At 39.4% G+C, this 19,125-nt stretch overlaps 1 protein-coding gene across 1 annotated transcript; it reads left to right on the forward strand.

Annotated features, from left to right (window-relative positions):
* The first annotated feature begins 1,578 nt into the window (after positions 1–1,578).
* LOC114301108 (polygalacturonase-like) lies at positions 1,579–18,728 on the forward strand. The gene is made up of 7 exons (XM_028246019.2): positions 1,579–1,940; positions 2,562–2,676; positions 7,933–7,991; positions 16,218–16,590; positions 17,269–17,558; positions 17,686–17,914; positions 18,288–18,728. The coding sequence occupies exons 1-7, from the start codon at positions 1,579–1,581 to the stop codon at positions 18,504–18,506; spliced, it is 1,647 nt and encodes a 548-aa protein (XP_028101820.2). The 3' UTR covers positions 18,507–18,728.
* Positions 18,729–19,125: the final 397 nt, after the last annotated feature.

Here is a 19,125-nt window from a genome sequence, read left to right on the forward strand (position 1 = left end):
GCACTATACTCTTGTGGGGAAGTATTTTGTGAATGACAAAACGTGGTTAAGGTGACGCCGAAGTGTCAGCCGAGGAGATAATAAACAAGAGTTCGGAATTCGAGGTGATAAGGGCCTGGTCATGCTGCTGAGATGATCTCGGATAGGTTGAGGTTATTTGCGGAGATATTGAAATTCGAGATAAGCAGATAAGGGATAAGAGTCTTAGAACTGAGGGTCTCAATCTGGATAAAGATAAGGCTCAAGAGGAGTTTATCTCTATCTAGATAAGGGTCTAGGATGAGCATTGAGCTTGAGTTCATTGAAGTGAGGCTTTTAAAGGGATTATGTCATCGTTAGTTATAAAAGTGAGGCATCCTTGTGGATCGAAGGTAAGTTTTTTCTTGTGAGTTTAAGCATAATTTGTTATCCGTGAGAGATATTGATTGTTGACTTGATCGTCTGAATATCCCCAGATGGACGAACCACCGTCAGACTCTCATCTTCTTGCAGGTTGTTGGGCTTAATCTATTCTGCCGGTGCTCTCCAGCTGAGTTCCTCATTTGGTTATGTGGTCAAAAATCAACACCCACACAATTTGGTGCCGTCTGTGGGAACTTAAGGAGAATAGATGGCCAACAACGGGCAGGAAGAAAAGATTGAGGATGACATCCACAGTGAGAGTGGTGAGCATGCAAATCCAACGTCGGGAAAGAAAACCGCAATGAAGGAGCATAAGATCTAAATCCTAGAGAGAAAGACGTCGGCAAAGAGGGTAACACCCCGAAGAAAGCTAGTCGAGATGAGTATTATAACGAAAGCGACCTCTAGGTATGGAAGGATATGTGCCTGAGGAGGGACGACGAGATAAGGAATGACAAACAAGTTGGCAAACCTACAGTCGGTTGTCAACTTCATGATGTAGAATAACGTGATGCAACCATTGTTCCTGTTGCAGGACACGTCGGTACCAATGACAAAGACTGACGCCTAGAAAGGGGGGCAGAAAACAATCCTAGTAGTCCTGCAGCATGGCAAGGAAAAGAAGCGCTCGCATCGGCCTTCACGGGAATGTTGGGCGAGCAGAGTCACTGAGAGGTGAGTCGCAGAAGACGCCTCGTACCAACGGAACTTATGTCAGCGAACCTCGGCATGTCCAAGGGAAGGGCTTATGTTTTGATACACTGAATGAAGAGAAGTCCAAGAGGACACACAATGACACTAGGAGCAGCGCGTCAAAAAGGCTGAAACTTGTTGATAGCCGAGCTCCTGGTCAAACGAAGGAGAATTTGAGAGACTACCTCTAGAGGAAGCGATCAACGCCGAGGTTACATCCTCCGTCAAGCCGAGAATGCCGTTCTCAGTGGAGTTAGATAAGTTTGAGGCCCCAAAGAGGTTCCATATGTCGAGGTTCCAGATTTATGACGGTAAGACTGATCCGAACTTTTATGTCGGCTTATATTTAAATTCAATGGCTTTGTATAGCGCGAACGAGTAGTTGTTGTGCAAGGTGTTCCCTCATCCTTTGGGAAAATCACAACGAATTAGTTCCACAAGTTGTCGAAAGGAACTGTTAAGAGCTAGGAAGGCCTGGCCAAGATGTTTGTGGCCAGATTTGTTACTAATAAGTTGCAGCCACTAACGGTAGACTTCTTACTGGCTTCGAACATTAGCGAGGGTGAGAGCCTTAGGGCTAACGCTAAGAGATATTACGAGGTGTTCAATCGAATTCCTGCTTGCAACCAGGAGTTGACGGTCGTGTCCTTTAAGAACAGCCTAGATGATGAATGCTCGCTTCAGAAATCACTAGCAAAAACTCTACCAAAGAGTATGGAGGAGCTCAAGGCACGGATGAAGAAGTATGCCAGAGCAAAAGAGGACACGCAGGGGACAAAGGCACCAAAGCAGGAGAAGAGAAACGGCTCACTGAAGCGAGGCCGAGGTAACATTGGCTTTAACAGGTAGGGAACAGGGTTGAGGGCTGTACAAGCAGTCACCACTGCATCCGGGATCTTGGTCTACAAAGTTCTGGAAAGGATTAGGAACCAACCGTATTACAGAGCGCCGGAGAAGATCCCTAGCGAGTTTATGAGAAAAAGCCTTACGAAGTATTGTGCTTACCATAATGAGGATGGGCACTTGACTCAAGGATGTAGGGCTCTGAAGACACGCTTGGAGGATTTGGTCAGACAGGGCCACCTGAGAGACCTAGTAGATGAGGCCAAGATAAGGAAAGAGCAAGCAAGGCTACCCCAGGCACTAGCAGCGCCACCTCCACTACCGCTACCGCAGTAAGCAGATGAACCTTGGGTGATCAATGTGATTCACTTGATGGTGAATGAAAATGATGTATGAGGGGAGACTTAGAGAGTGAGGCATCTATAGCATTTGTATCAGGTCCAGCAAAAGAAGCCTAGGACGAATGAGTACCAGGGACCAATGGCCTCTTTTACTGAGACAGACCTAGATATGGTGCAGCATTCACACAATAATACCCTGGTGATGACGCTGAAGATTGAAGATTTCTAGGTGAGGCGTATACTGGTTGATCAAGGCAGTTCTTGTGACATCATGTATGTTAGATGTTACAAGGAGCTTGGCCTTTACCCAGATGATCTGGAACAATCCAACAGCTCAATGGTTGGATTCAACGGAATGTTGATGTGGCCTCTAGGAGCCACAAATTTGGAGGTGCAGGTAGGCACCAAGAAGATAAGCACAGAGTTTACAATGATTGACACCCCCTCCTCTTATAATTTTATCTTGGGTAGACTGTGGAAGCCAAACCCGCCCCTATAGGTTTAGTATCATAACCGGCCAATAATTCATAGATTACCGAAGGCCTCTTAACAATAATCATATAATTAGAGGCAAACGACGACACATAAACAAAATATAACGTCCATAGAGCTGTGTAGACTAATATGTGACAGAAAATGTAAAACTTATATTCACAAATAAATTCATAGTGACGTCATAGGCATATACATATCATTCGCTTACGTCACCCACTGCTAAACAAAACCAAAAAGGGACTTAGCCCAAATTTTAGATTATACAAAAGTCTAATTCAACAAAAGAAAGAAAAAGATAAAATCAGACATCACATGCACTACTAGATCACTGAAACACTTAGGAACCTCCTTGGGAGGCATGGTAATTGGCTTGACACAATGGAACTTCGGGCTAGCAACTTATGCTTGGTCACGCATCTTATCACCTCCATACATAAATAATACAGTGAGCTAGGGCCTAGTGAATAACAACAGGGTAATGATGTCCAAAACTGCTTCAGAAATCAGAGTTCATATCAGAAACAGATTCAAATTCACTTATTTATACAAAATTCATAAGCAGTTATATGTGGTACATCCATTAGTTATCAGATCAGATTGGTCATAGACCTACATGCATAGTTGGTACCGACGACCATAAAGGTCAACATCTTTATGCACAAATAGTCATGGTATTGTTACCCCCAAGCGAGGGCCAAGTGAACATAGGCCATGGTATTGTTACCCCCCGGGCAAGGGCCACATGAACATAGACCACGATATTGTTACCTCCGGGCAAGGACCACGTGCATATTGGCCACAACATTATTACCCCTAGGCGAAGGCCACATGAACATAAGCCACGGTATTGTTAGCCCCAGACGAGGGCCACCTGAACTAAGGATGCCACAAATACATTTCAGAAAAATGAACATTCATTCATGATTCATAAAATAGCATTTTAGAAAATGTAAGAAAATACTTATAATCAAACATAGATTTACAGAGTTATTACTCACAAATAGCTCCAGTAGTAGGATAGATCACTTCACTAGAATAGATTCATCAGGCGGGCGATAACATGTGACCTACACGAACACGTAACAAATACACATTGGACACATGTCTCAAAGGTGTTTAACTTACCATTCTTCATCCTTAGTTTGTGTTTCTAACTCTTATCCTCATTATTATAGCTTAAACATGGCTTCAAAATCCCTAAGATACAATGAGGATGCCAAAATACACTTGAAAACACTTTGCAAAATTTTTAGAAACAGTGCAGTTTGCTCGAGCGCAACTTTTGTCACTCGAGTGGACCTCTTGGTTTGCAAAACTTCCGGGAGCTCTCATTTTAAGCTCGAGCGCAACTTTTGGTCGCTCGAGCCAACCTCTAACTCTGGAAAAGTACTAGGAGCTCGCATTCTTCGCTCAAGCATAGATTCCACCGCTTGAGCAAAGAGTGCAAATTCTGGAATTTTCAGATTGCTTTCCAAGCTTCAAAACACAATTCTAATGCATCAAAACACATTCTTTTGGGCCAAAACTTGAGAAAACATGTAGAAAATCATAAAACTTTATGAGTTGAAAGTCGTTTTGCAAAAGCAAGCCCAAAAGCATGATCAATTGAGATGTCTAGCACAAAAGCATGTTGAATTCTTACAATATAGCCAATATAAGAACATGCATGTGAGAATTCTTTGAAATCAAACTCAAATTGTGATGAAATGGACATGCATGCATGAAATGCTCTTCTTTTTGCCCTTCAAACTCAATTCTCATGTTTAAACACTTAAACCTCTTGAATTCATTCACTAATGTCTATAAAGGTTAAGAGTATGATTCTTACCTAGAGTTCCCAATTCCTTGAATTTTAGTAATTTCTTGCCTAATTTCTCTAATTCTTATCAATTCTTCTAGCACTCTTTAGCAATTCTGCATTTTTCTCCTTAAATTCAATCTCTTACTTTGGTCTCTCTCTCTCTTTGACGTTTTTGTTCTCAAAGAAATGAAGATGAAATGTTATTGAGTCACCATTAGCTTTATATAGGCTTGATCAGTGGGGTTTAATTAAGTTTGGCTTAAGACTAATCAATTGGTCTTAATTTATTCTAATCATTTGAATCTAAATCAGAATTTAAGTAAATTTACCATAAAATTCTAAAAATTCAAAATAACACATAGACTTAGTCAATTCTGTGTTCGGATGGCGATAAGGCCTTCTAGTCACATAGTGAAACAAAAATTCAAACAGATATTTCTACGTGAGACAAATAGAAATACATATAACACCTAACACATGCAGTTAACTTAGGATTTCATCTTAATTACTTGTTAGACATTCTTAATCAAGGATTATAGGCTAATCACGGGTCACAGTTGTTCCAGTCTTCCCCCTTTAAATAGTTTGGTCCTCCAAACTCGAATTACCTTCATTTCGAAAGAATGTAGGGTCCAATGGAAACAAGTTCGGATATCTCTTCATCATATCTTCTTTTGCTTCCCATGTTGCATAAGTTCCTTTATGATTTTGCCAATCAACCTTCACTAATGGAATTTCCTTGTTCCTGAATCTCTTGATTCTTCAATTGATAATTTGGATTGGTCGTTCCTCGTAAATATAATCATCTTTTAGAAGCACATGAGATAGCTCAATCACATGTAACGAATCTCTCAAATAATCTAGAAGCATTGAGACATGAAAAACATTGTGCATATTCTCCATAACTGGAGGTAAGGCCACTTGATACGTCACCGAATTTTTTTTTATGATTTTATACGAGCCAATATACTACGGTGCTAGTTTTATTTTAACACCAAACTGTGTCCGTCCTTTCATATAAGTTACTTTGGTAAACACATGGTCACCGACTTCGTATTCTCTGTCTCTTCTTCGGACATCTACATAACTCTTTTGACTACTCTATGTGGTTTTCAACCATTGCTGAATCAGTTTTACTTTCTCTGTCGTCTCCTGCACAAGTTTTGGTCCTAATAATGGTCTATCACCTACTTCGGGCCAACAAATTGTAGATCAGCATTTTCGATCATACAAAGCTTCGTAAGGAGCCATCCTAATACTTGAGTGATAGTTGTTGTTGTACACAAACTCGACCAATGACAAATAAGTGTCCCAATTTCCTTGGAAATCTAACACACATATTCTGAGTGTATCTTCCAAAGTTTGAATGGTTTGTTCAAATTGGCCATCTGTCTGTGGGTGATAAGCACTGCTCACTCTCAATTCAATTCCCAAGGCTTGTTGCAAACTTTGCTGGAATCTTGAAGTGAAGTCGGAATCTTTGTCAAACACAATGGATACTGGAACTCTGTGCAGTCTCATTATCTCATCAATATAGATATTAGTCAACTTATCCGCATTATAAAATGTTTTGACAGGTAAAAATGTGAGTATATTTAGTCAAACGATCAACAATGACCCAGATAGAGTGCATACCTCTTGAAGAACGAGGTAGACCGACAATGAAGTCTATCGTAATATGCTCCGATTGCAATTCTGATATTGAAAGCGGCTGAAGTAGTCCGGCGGGTTGTTGATGTTTAGCTTTCACTTGTTGGCAATACAAACACTTGGCTACAAAATCTGCAATATATTTTTTCATTCCAGGCTACCAAAAATTCTGTTTCAAATCATGATACATCTTCGTGTTTCCTGGATGCATAACAAATTTTGAATTATGAGCTTTTTTCATAATACGCTTTCTCAGTTCAGAATGGTCTGGTACACAAAGCCTACCCTTAAATTTCAACACATTATTTTCATACTCAAATCTCGGCCTTGGTTTTGATTTAATTTCATCAACAATCTTCTTCAGAAATTCATCTTGTAGTTGCTTCTCTTTAACTTCCTCAATGATAGCTGGTTATGCAGAAATGGCTGCTAGAATTGCACCATGTTCACGCAAAACAATCTCAATTTCATTTCTTTTCAGCTCATACAACAATTCTTTCTGACTGGTAAGCAAACGTGCCAAATTCCCAATGGATTTCCTACTCAAAGCATCAACAACTCTATTTGCTTTTCCCGGATGATACAGAATCTGTAAGTCATAATCTTTAATCAATTCGAGCTATCTTATTTGTCTCATGTTCAATTCCTTATGAGCGAAGAAGTACTTTAGGTTTTTGTGGTTGGTGTATACTTCACAAGTTGCTCCATACAGATAATGGTGCCAAATTTTTAGTGCAAACACCACAGTTGCAAGCTCAAGATCATGGGTCGGATAATTTTTCTCATGTGGTTAGAGTTGTCGTAAAGCATGCAATTACTATTCCATTTTTCATTAACAGACACCCCAAGCCTTTGTACAAAGCATCAATATAAATTTGAAACCCATATGTACCATTAGACAAGGTTAGAATTGGTGCAGTCACTAATCTGGTCTTCAACTCTTGGAAAGTTGATTCCTTTTGATCATTCCAGTCAAACATTGCATTTTTCTATGTTAACTGAGTTAATGGAAGAGCTAGTTTTGAGAAGTCTCTCACAAATTTGCGGTAGTATCTAGCAAGCCCAAGAAAACTTCTAATTTCTGTCACAGTGGTTGGTCTAGGCCAGTTTACAATAGCTTCAATTTTCTGCGGGTCGACAGATATGCCATCTTTATTGATTACATGCTCCATAAATGTTACACTGTCAAGCCAGAACTCACATTTGGACAGTTTTGTATACAATTTCTTTTCTCTTAGAGTTTGCAACATAGTTCTCAAATGATTTTCATGCTTTTCCCTGCTTTTAGAATATATCAGACGATCATCAATAAACACAACAACAAATTCATCCAGATATGGTTTGAAAACCCTATTCATTAGGTCCATGAAGGCGGCAGGTGCATTGGTTACCCCAAACGACATTACTAAAAATTCATAGTACCCATGTCTAATTTGGAATGCAGTTTTCTCTATGTCTTCTGCCATAACTTTTAACTGGCGATACCCGGACCTAAGGTTAATTTTAGAAAAGAAGTTGATCAAACAAATCATCTTTTTTGGGCAGTGGGTATTTGTTTTTCGCAGTCAGTTTGTTCAATTCTCAATAATCCATACATAATCTCAAAGACCCATCATTCTTCTTAACAAACAACACTAGAGCACCCCAAGGTGAAGTGCTCGAGTGAATAAATTTCTTATCTAACAATTCTTGAAGTTGGACTTTCAGTTCTTTCAATTTAGTTGTAGACATTCTGTATGGGGTCTTAGAAATTGGCTGGATTCCAGGTACTACTTCAATAGTGAATTCAATCTCTATCAATTAAGTCCACAGGTAATTCATTAAGAAAAACATCAGGAAATTCTTTGACTATTGGAATATTTTCCACACTAGTACTATCTGGAGTCACAGGCAAGACACAACACAAGTAACCTGACAACCTTTCCTCAATAATTTATTAGCTTTCATAGAAAAAATCAAATATAGAGGGGAAACAACGCCATTTCCACAAAATACAAATTCCGGTAGCCCCGGTGGTCAAAACACAACATATTTAGCAACACAATCAATTGTAGCATGGTACTTAGTCAACCAATTCATCCCCAGAATAACATCAAAATGATATATTCCCAATGGTATCAAATCAAAATATAGTAGCATATCACCAATCATATGTATGTAGGTGAGAGCGGGATGTCTAGCCCCGACCCTAGTAAAATTATGAAAGAGTACTGAGTTTTTGAAGTCAGCCAAGGTTCCCTTACATATAAGGTTTTTGATTTTCCTTTTTGTTGTCTTTTGTGGTCATGTGTGACCAACTTTGTAAATAACCTTTGTTTCTGTTAAGACTGTTTTTGGTTTATCAGATGACAATTTATGAATGATCCTAGACATGTAAATTGCTAATGTATGTGATGTGTGAGTTATTATATATGTGTGAAAGGTTTTTATGTTGCCACATATACACAACTCATTGGACAATCTTTGTATTTACTTTCGCTTCTGGCCCTTATTGGTAAATACGTTTGATTTTCTGTCTAATAAGATTGTAGGTAATCTTATGATTACTGGCCGGTTATGATCCTAACTTCTAGGGATGGGTTTAGGTCGTGACAATGACAACCAATCTGACTGTGGGGAGTTGGAAGAGGGCAACGATGAAAACGGAAGCTCAATCGATTATATATATACACGAACACAACGCGCGCGAGAGAGAGAGAGAGAGAGAGAGAGAGTGAGAGAGAGACCTGGTAAGTAGAATGGCGGAGCCGAAGATAAAAAGGCAACAAAACATGGGACGAAGTGAACGGAGATGGTGGCTAGGGTTTCGTTGAACCGATTGGAAGTGTAGAGAATGAGGAGATACATGATAGCAACCAATCTAATAGGGGGAGTTGAAAGAGGGAAACAATGAAAAAGGAAGCTCAATTGAGTAATGAAACGTGTTTTTGATTTAGGAAATTCAAAACTACATAGTTTTGTTACACAATATATTTCCTTTTTGTAATCACAATCTACTGGTCACCAAAGGGTTTGACATCTTGCTTTTTCTTTTTCGCTCTCCCGTCATTACTCTCCACAACCATATTTTATATTTCGTTGCAAAAAATTACCTATTAGCCACAGAAAAATCATTGGTCACGAAAGCACAACTCATCTATGACCAAAATAAATGTTGATCGCAAATTAGTGTACTTTTTTGTGACTATCTCAAAAAAGATGGTCACCAAAGATATTTTTTCTTACAGTGTTAATAAATTATTAAGTCAATTAACAGTTTTTAATGATGTTAAAGATGCGTTTCAATTAATAATTTAAGTAATTTTATTATAGCAATTATGAATTTTATTTTTTTTAGTTAATTTTGTTGAATAAAAAATTCTGACAGTGGGGTATTTGTAATTTTTCAAATCGTATGGGCAATCTGTATTTTATGCAAATCTCAAAAAGTGTATTTGTAATTTATCATATGTAATATTGCCACTGAGGTATGCAGTTAAATTGGCCACATCAATAATTTATTTGTTTAGAGTTAAATCTATTTTACCTCTTTGTCATTTACGGGCTGGAACACTTTATCTTCCTATCATTCAAATATAACTAGAAAGTCCTCATGTAATATTGGATTAAAGTGCTACTATTAGTTTTTTCATTCAAACTAATGGAAGGTGTATTACACACATTACTTTTTAGAGTGAGTTTTGTTTTCTGAAAAATTATAATGAAATTAATACAACAAAAGGACAATTTTACCCTTATTTTCTCTAAACTTAAAATTAGATTAATATATTAATTAAAACAAAATAAATTAAACTAAAATATAATTAAGAATTGATTTAAAATGTAAAATATAATTAAGAAATTATCTAAAACATAATTAAATTAAAATTAGATTAATATGTTAGAAATTGTAATAAATAATTAAGAATGTAGGATTAATTGTGATATAAAATATAATTAAATTAAAATTAGAATAGAAAGTTAGTAATTACAATAAATAGTTAAATATTTACAATTAATTGTGATCTAAAATATAATTAAATTAAAATTAGAATCAAAATTTAAGAATTACAATAAATAATTGAGAATTTATAATTAATTGTGATTTGATTGAATTAATACTAGACATTATAAATTATGTGTATGATATATGAAAAAGAAAAGAAAATAATAAAAAATATAAGGTTCAAGTGTATTATAGTCATTTCACATATATAATTAATGGTGTTAATGGTTGTATTTTATTCCAGAACAACATGGGATGTATATGGTTATTTTTAAAAGATAGGAAGTAGAGTGCTATCAAGCAATACTAGATGGAGGTAAAATGAATTTTACCCTATTATTTAAAGGTTTATGTCTATTTTTTTTTTTTTTTCTTTCCCTAAATGTATTCTCATATTTATTTCACGATTTCATTATAACCATACAAGGGAGAGCGTTGAATCTGCATACACATATATGGGCAATGAAAAATTTCCAATTCAAAAAAGCCTGTTTGGAAAGTATACCTTATAAAATAAAGGAAATTGAACATGCCTACCAAATTCCGTTGGTATATTACCATATATTGTTTTCAATAATTTTATTTAAAAAAATAAATAAAAATTCCAAACAAGGCACTCAAAACTCAAAGCCTATAAGTACCCCTCAAACCGCATCAACTCGTCACCACGATCTACTTCTCTCTCTCTCTCTCACTAAAAAATATGAAGATGGTGCAAGCCATGAGTTCTTCTGTTCTCACACTATTGTCAATGATCTTCTTGTATGAATCGTTGTTAGCAAGCGCAACACCAACATACAATGTGGTTAGTTTATGTTAATATAATATTGCTAATTGTTTAGATATAGATGCTTTCTCTTTTCACTTTATTCTTTCGGTGGTGATTACCAATCATCCTTTGGTATCCAATGTACATTTCCTCTCTCTATAAAGAGAGAGTTCACTCTTGTAAAGATACAACATATAATAGACAGAAACCATTTTGCTCTCTAGCTTCTCTCATTCATTGCTCTCTAGCTTCTCTCTCAAACTAAACTTACATGGTATCAGAGCACATCAACCTGTGCGAAATTTTCTCCTGAGTCCAACGGCACCAAGCCCGTTCTCAGAAAAGCCAACACGCGCCCACACGCGCCACCCTTAGCCTCTGCGCGTCAACACGACCGCCACCACTCTCACACGCGCCCACACGCGCCAACTCCTGTCGCTCACTTCCGCCACGCGCCCACACGCGCCCACACGTCCGCGGCTCCCATACGCCGCGCCTGCTACCATACGCGTACCGTGCGCCGCTTTGCTAGTGTGCACCCGCGTGCGCCAAACCAGCTACCGTGAGCCGCGCCTGCGCCTGTCTGCTAACGTGCGCCGTTGCCTTCCTGCTAACGTGCTCCTCCCTGCACTCTGCTAACGTGCGCCGCTGACATCATTGCTGACATCATCTCTGTCCAGCATACCTTTCCTTGCTATTTTCGACCTTCCGGACTCACTGGTACACTCTGTTTTACCTAATTTTGCTCCTACGGATCTATTTCTATTACTTTAACCCTACTCAACTAGTATTATGGATCGTCATGATGCCTCCCATCCCATTTCCGTCATTTTAAATGGTTCAAACTATGTTCTGTGGGCCCAAGCTATGTCCTCTTTCCTCAAAGGCAAGAAGCTCTGGCGAATTGTCACCGGGGATGTGGCTAAACCAGTAAAAGACAGTGCCACTACTGAAACTCCTGTTCATACTGCTACATATGAAGACCGACTTGAGGAATGGGACAGTAAGAATTACCAAATCATTACCTGGTTTCGTAATACCTCTATTACCTCTATCAGTCTTCAATTTGGCCGCTTTCAGCTTGACTCTGTAACTACTCCTGCGAAAGACATCTGGGAGTTTTTGAAAGAACGATACCAGACTACTGGTCTTGCCCATCAATATCAACTTCAGAACCAACTTCACCGCATGCGCCAAGAATCCACTCAGTCCATTAATGACTTCCTTTCTCAAATGTACTCTGTTTGGGATCAGCTTGCTCTTTCCGAACCAGCATGGCATGACCCCGAAGATGCCGTTTTATTTACTATCCATCGCAACCAGCAAAGGTTGGTGCAATTTCTCATGGCTCTTACCTCATCCTTTGAGCCCGTACGTGCCTCTCTGCTTCATCGCCATCCATTGCCCACTCTTGAACAAGCAATTTCTGAGTTGCTATCCGAGGAGACTCGTCTCGGTACTCTTCAAACTCATCATGTGGACTCTGTTCTTGCCACTCCTCCGTCCCGGCCATCATTTCCCCAGCGGACTACTGCTTGCCTCTACTGTCAGAATCGGGGCCTTCCTTCAACCCATCTCCTGGTCCATTGCCCCGTCAGATCCTGCCGCTACTGCAACAAACTTGGTCCTGGTCATCTGCAACAGGATTGTTTTCGCAATCCCTCTCGCTCATCCTCCAATAGCCACTCCTCTCGCGGTGGCTCTTCCCGGGGAAACTTTCACCGTTCCGGCAATCAGTCTCATCACACTGCTGCTGCTGCTTCCGGGAATCAGTCTCATCCCACTGACACTGCCACCTCTGCCGGGTTCTCTGAGTCCCCTACTCCATCTACCCCTCGCTTTTCTCCAACAGATGTAGAGGCCATGCTCAAACAGCTTCTCTCCCCAACTAGTACACCTCCTCCTACTGCTTTGTCTGTCATTCCAGGTAACTCTTCTTGGTATTTTGACTCTGCCTGTTGTAATCATATGACCTCTAGTTCTACTATTTTTTCTTCCTTATCTTCCTCTCCTCATATTCCCTCAATACATACTGCTGATGGTTCTCTCATGTCTGTTAGTCATGTTGGTACTGTTTCCACCTCTTCTTTATCCATACCTCACGTTTATCATATCCCTGCTCTTACCTTAAACCTTATTTCCATTGGTCAATTATGTGAACTTGGTCTAACTGTCACATTTTCTGCTACTAATTGTTTGGTACAGGACCCTCAGACAGGGCAGACTATTGGGATCGGCCGTAAGCATGGACGTCTCTATGAACTCATTCACCTTCATGTTCCTGCCTCTCCTCAAATTGCTGCACCTACATCTCCTTCCTCATTATCTCCCTTTCATCTTTGGCATTGTCGCTTAGGGCATATTTCTGTTAATCGCTTAAGGTCTTTGGTTTCTAGTGGACAGTTGGGTCATGTAATTCCCGATAATTTCGATTGTATACCCTGTCAACTTGCCAAACAACCTGCTTTATCATTTAATAAAAGTACTTCTGTTTCTCTTGCACCTTTTGATCTTATACATTCGGACATTTGGGGACCCTCACCTACTACTACTATGGGGGGATCCCGCTATTTTGTTGTTTTTATTGATGATTTTTCCCGGTTTACTTGGCTTTTTCTCATGAAACATAGGTCTGAATTGAAACACATTTATTATCGTTTTGCACAAATGGTCCACACCCAATTCTCCAAAACCATCAAAATTTTTCGCTCTGACAATGCTATGGAATATCGGGATTCAGATTTTCTTTCTTTTCTTCAGCATCATGGTACATTGCCTCATCGTTCCTGTGCTGGCACATCCCAGCAAAATGGCCGTGCTGAACGGAAACATAGGCATATTCTTGACACTACTCGTGCTCTCCTTCTCTCTTCTTCCTGCCCTGAAAACTTTTGGGGAGAAGCTGCCCTCACTGCTGTTTACACTATCAACTGTGCTCCTACACCTGTCATCCATAATCAAACTCCCTTTGAACGTCTGCATGGCACTCCCCCTCCGTACGCCAATCTCCGGGTTTTTGGCTCTGCCTGCTTTGTTCTACTTCAATCCCATGAACACACCAAGCTTGAACCTCGCTCTCGTCTTTGTTGTTTTCTTGGGTATGGCATTGAACATAAAGGCTTCCGCTGTTGGGATCCTCTCTCTAAACGTCTTCGTATCTCCCGCCATGTCGTTTTCTGGGAACACCAAATGTTTTCCTCGCTATCCTCTTTTCACTTACCCGGACTTTCCACTATTGCACTATTTACTAATCCTTCCATCGATCTTTTCTCTGCTGATTTTGATACAGGTTCCTCCTCCATCGAGACGCCCTTGCTCACCCCTGATCCTGTCCAGCCTGCTCTACCTGAAGGTCTACCTCTTGCCACCACACCTCCTTCTCCACCGGCTCTTCCTCTCACCGATCCTCCTCCGGGTCGACCTCGCCGGGTAACTCAACCTCCTATCCATCTTCGTGATTATATTGTTGGATCTGCTGCCTTCTCTACTTATGAACCTACCTCCTATCGTGAGGCTTGTACTAATCCTCTTTGGCAGCAAGCTATGACTGATGAACTCCATGCCTTGGATAAAGCTCATACTTGGGATCTTGTTGATCTTCCTCCTGGCAAGACTGCAATTGGCTGCAAATGGGTTTACAAAATCAAAACACATTCTGATGGCTCTATTGAACGCTACAAAGCTCGTCTTGTTGCCAAGGGCTTCAACCAAGAATATGGCATTGATTATGAGGAGACATTCTCTCCTGTTGCTCGGCTTACATCTGTTCGCAGTTTACTTGCTGTTGCTACTGCTCGCCACTGGGGGCTCTTTCAGATGGATGTCAAAAATGCTTTCCTCAATGGTCATCTCCTTGAGGAGGTCTACATGCAACCTCCACCTGGGTCCACTTTTCCACCTCATCAGGTTTGCAAACTACAGCGTGCTCTCTATGGTCTCAAGCAAGCACCTCGTGCTTGGTTTGCTACGTTCAGTTCTACCATTCTTGCCTTCGGATTCACCTCTAGTCCCTATGACTCTGCTCTCTTTATACGGACTACTTCTAATGGTACTACTCTTCTTCTTCTGTATGTGGATGATATGATTATCACTGGTAATGATACAGCTGGTATTCTCCACCTCAAACAATTTCTCCACCAACAATTTGAGATGAAGGACCTTGGTACTCTTAACTACTTCTTAGGCCTTGAAGTATCGCATGATTCTACTGGTTCCTATCTGTCCCAGGCCAAATATGCATCCGATCTTCTGGCTCGTGCTGGTCTTACTGATTGCAAAACTGCCTCTACTCCGATTGATCCTCAGATTCGTCTCACTCCTCTTGATGGCACTCTTCTCTCTGATGCTACTCTTTATCGCCAGCTCGTCGGCAGTCTTGTCTATCTCACAGTCACTCGTCCTGATATTGCCTATGCTGTTCACATTGTCAGTCAGTACATGTCGGCTCCTCGCACTCCCCACTATACTGCTCTACTCCGCATCCTTCGCTACCTCAAAGGCACTCTGTTCCATGGTCTTCACTTCTCGGCTTCTTCCTCTCTTGACCTACGTGCCTTTTCCGATGCTGATTGGGCTGGGGATCCTACGGATCGACGCTCCACCACGGGATTCTGCTTCTTCTTAGGGGATTCTCTTCTTGCTTGGCGTAGCAAAAAACAATCTCTCACTGCCCGCTCTAGCACCGAAGCTGAATACCGAGCTCTTGCTGATACTACTCAGGAACTTCTCTGGCTTCGCTGGCTCCTTGCTGATATGGGAGTTTCTTCATCTACTCCTACCCCTCTCTACTGTGACAATCGGAGTGCTATTCAGATTGCTCACAATGATGTTTTTCATGATCGCACCAAACATATTGAGATTGATTGTCATTTCATTCGCCAGCATGTTACTTGTGGAACTGTTCATCTTCTTCCTATTGCTTCAGTCGATCAACCCGCTGATATCTTCACTAAGGCTCATCCTCCTGGCCGCTTTAATGATCTTGTTTCCAAACTCAACTTGGTAGATGCTTTCCCTCCTTGAGTTTGCGGGGGGCTGTTAATATAATATTGCTAATTGTTTAGATATAGATGCTTTCTCTTTTCACTTTATTCTTTCGGTGGTGATTACCAATCATCCTTTGGTATCCAATGTACATTTCCTCTCTCTATAAAGAGAGAGTTCACTCTTGTAAAGATACAACATATAATAGACAGAAACCATTTTGCTCTCTAGCTTCTCTCATTCATTGCTCTCTAGCTTCTCTCTCAAACTAAACTTACAAGGAGCAAGAGGAGATGGGAAGACAGACTCAAGCAAGGCGTTCTTGAGTGCATGGGATGGCGCTTGTGGCTCGGCATACCCGGCTACGATATACGTGCCTCGGGGAAGATACTTGATTGCATCCAAAACAATATTTGTTGGGGACACCTGCAAGAACCCTGCCATCACCGTTCGTATCGACGGCACTCTTGTGGCTCCCTCAGATTACAATGTCCTCGGAAACAGCCTTAACTGGATTGTATTTGAGAATGTCAATGGTGTTTCTATCTATGGTGGTACACTTGACGCTCAAGGTACTGCTTTGTGGGCTTGCAAGTCTTGCGGCAAGAATTGCCCTGCTGGTGCTACGGTAATCTTTTACTTTAAATTACTCTTCTGTCCTTTTCTACCCTTACTTTGGTTGAGGGGACTGCTATCCTTTCCTTTCCTTTCACAACAGGACTCCCCAGTCATTTAAAAAACAGAAAAAGAAACTGGGTGTCATAGAAAGCTTCCAAATTTCAAATAAATAAATAAATAACTTTTTGGTCCACCATAAGTTCTGGGTCTTCAGCAGCAGTGCAAAATTGATTCAGTACCACCACTAGTGGCAATGCTATTCTTGACACTGAATAACTATTCTGAGTAATAAGATCAAATCAAAGTGATCTTTGACTCTCTATGATTTGGGATACACTGGCTCCAATTTTGGGTTAAGCAGATTTCTATCCATATACGTATACCAAATAATCGCAACATATATTGTATATTCCTAATATTGGTTATTGTAAGCTAGTATTATAGGTCAACCATTTGCTTTCGTTAGTGATTTTGTCTTGTAAAACGAATCTTTTTATTTTTTATTTATTTATTTATTTTTTCTCTTTCTAAACAATAATAAAATAAAATAAGACAAGCTTGATTAGTGCTTCTCCAATATCAATAGTTATATTTTGCTGGGACCAATAACAATATATTCCCTAATTTAGTTGCTTTTCTTATTCTTAGATGATTGATTGAAGTAATTAATTGGAACATTAAACTGCAGACCCTAGAATTCAGTAATTCAAACAAAGTTGTGGTCAGCGGATTAACATCACTGAACAGTCAGATGTTCCACATTGTGATCAATAGCTGCAACAACGTCAAGTTACAAGGAGTGAAGGTGTCAGCGGCAGGAAACAGCCCAAACACGGACGGTATTCACGTTTCAGGATCATCCGGTGTCACCATTTTGAGCTCCAAGATTGCTACTGGGGATGATTGTATCTCAGTAGGTCCAGGCACTACCAATTTGTGGATTGAGAGCATCGCCTGCGGCCCTGGCCATGGAATTAGGTAAACATTGCTTTTATATTTCCAACATTTTGTTCGAGGCTTATCACCTGCAATATATCTTTCCTTTGTGTTATTTTCCCATACCACTTGTATGAAAAAGAAATAAAATTATTATATTTTGGTGTAGCATTGGGAGTCTTGGGAAGGCCTCGCAAGAATTAGGAGTGCAAAATGTGACAGTTAAGACGGTTACATTTACGGGTACACAAAATGGCTTGAGGATAAAGACATGGGCCAAGCCCAGCAATGGATTTGTTAGGGGTGTGCTCTTCCAGCATGCTACTATGGTTAATGTTCAAAACCCCGTTATCATCGACCAAAATTACTGCCCTGGCAACACAAATTGCCCTAATCAAGTAAGATTTGTTATGTGTGTTTTTTTTTTTTTTTTTTTCTTTTTCTTTTTGTGTGTGTCAAGTTTTGTTTTGGGGGGTTTAAAAATAGTAGCAATTTTTATTTACACACATCATTGTTTGCTAAGCATCATACAAGGTGACGTAGGGGAGTTTTTATTGTTAGGGCCCTTGTTCATGTCACATTTGTGCTGGATAATCTTAAATTCATTTGTTAAAAACGAAACTAAATGAAACACCTCTTCTCCCTAGTCCCTACGTTAAAAAGTTAAAACCCCGCCTTTCCATAATTGGGTAATTGTTTGTACATTTGGAATTCACCCAACTAGTATTTACTTTGATTTTAATACTTTTTTTTATTTTATATGTTTGGCAGGTGTCGGGTATTAAGATCAGCGGTGTGACATACCAGGACATTCATGGGACGTCAGCGACAGAAGTTGCTGTGAAGTTTGATTGTAGCAAACAGCATCCATGCAGCAAGATAATATTAGAAGATGTGCACCTCACACATATGAATCAACCAGCTCTAGCATCATGTGTTAATGCTGAAGGAACTTCTTCTGGTTCAGTTCAGCCCACAAGTTGCTTGTAGCTACTAGCCATGATGGAGAAAAAAAGTTTAAAGAGGAAAAGCATATGGTCACACAAAAGTTTAAGTTTGAGTTTTGTAATATAACCTGGCATAAGGCCCCAAAATTTTGGTCCAAAAATAGGATCCCAAATTTAGTAAAATATTAAAGGCTTAATGTTTTTTTTTTTTTTTTTTAGGATCAATTTAAAGGGCCCCAAAATATTTTATTGGGTTCATGTATGGTTTAGATCATATTTATTTATAAGTGCAGTTTGACCCATATTTATTAAAATGAAAATATATATTAAAAAAAAAAAGTGTTTGGGCCCAAGAAGAACAGTACCTACAATATATGGGCCCTGATTTATTTTTATTTTTATTTTTTTTACCTTTTGTATCTATTAGATTTTAGTGGAATAAATAATTTTGCTCTAGTTTTTTTGCCTAAGTCTTTTTCAGTTTTAATTGAATAATTTTTTCCTAATTTTTTTGTCCTAATTTTGTTTTATTAAATTGTTTTGTTTATAATTTTAATGATTATATGTGCAAGTAAATTTTTTTTGACTATAAATAAATAAAAAAGTTATAACTTATCGTTTTATTTATAAATTTTCTTTTTCTTTTTTCAATATAAGAGAGA

This window comes from Camellia sinensis, chromosome 7 (genome assembly GCF_055761805.1).
Source record: "Camellia sinensis isolate YWXY chromosome 7, ASM5576180v1, whole genome shotgun sequence".
Lineage (NCBI taxonomy): Eukaryota > Viridiplantae > Streptophyta > Magnoliopsida > Ericales > Theaceae > Camellia > Camellia sinensis.

What these genes read in the sequence shown, in the direction of transcription:
- LOC114301108 (XM_028246019.2), top strand. Translation starts at nt 1,579, where the DNA reads ATGTTTGTGGCCAGATTTGTTACTAATAAGTTGCAGCCACTAACGGTA. An exon ending in GGTAACATTGGCTTTAACAG is followed by an intron (nt 1,941 to 2,561) that starts GTAGGGAACAGG and finishes CATGTATGTTAG; the next exon opens with ATGTTACAAGGAGCTTGGCC. An exon ending in CCACAAATTTGGAGGTGCAG is followed by an intron (nt 2,677 to 7,932) that starts GTAGGCACCAAG and finishes TTGGACTTTCAG; the next exon opens with TTCTTTCAATTTAGTTGTAG.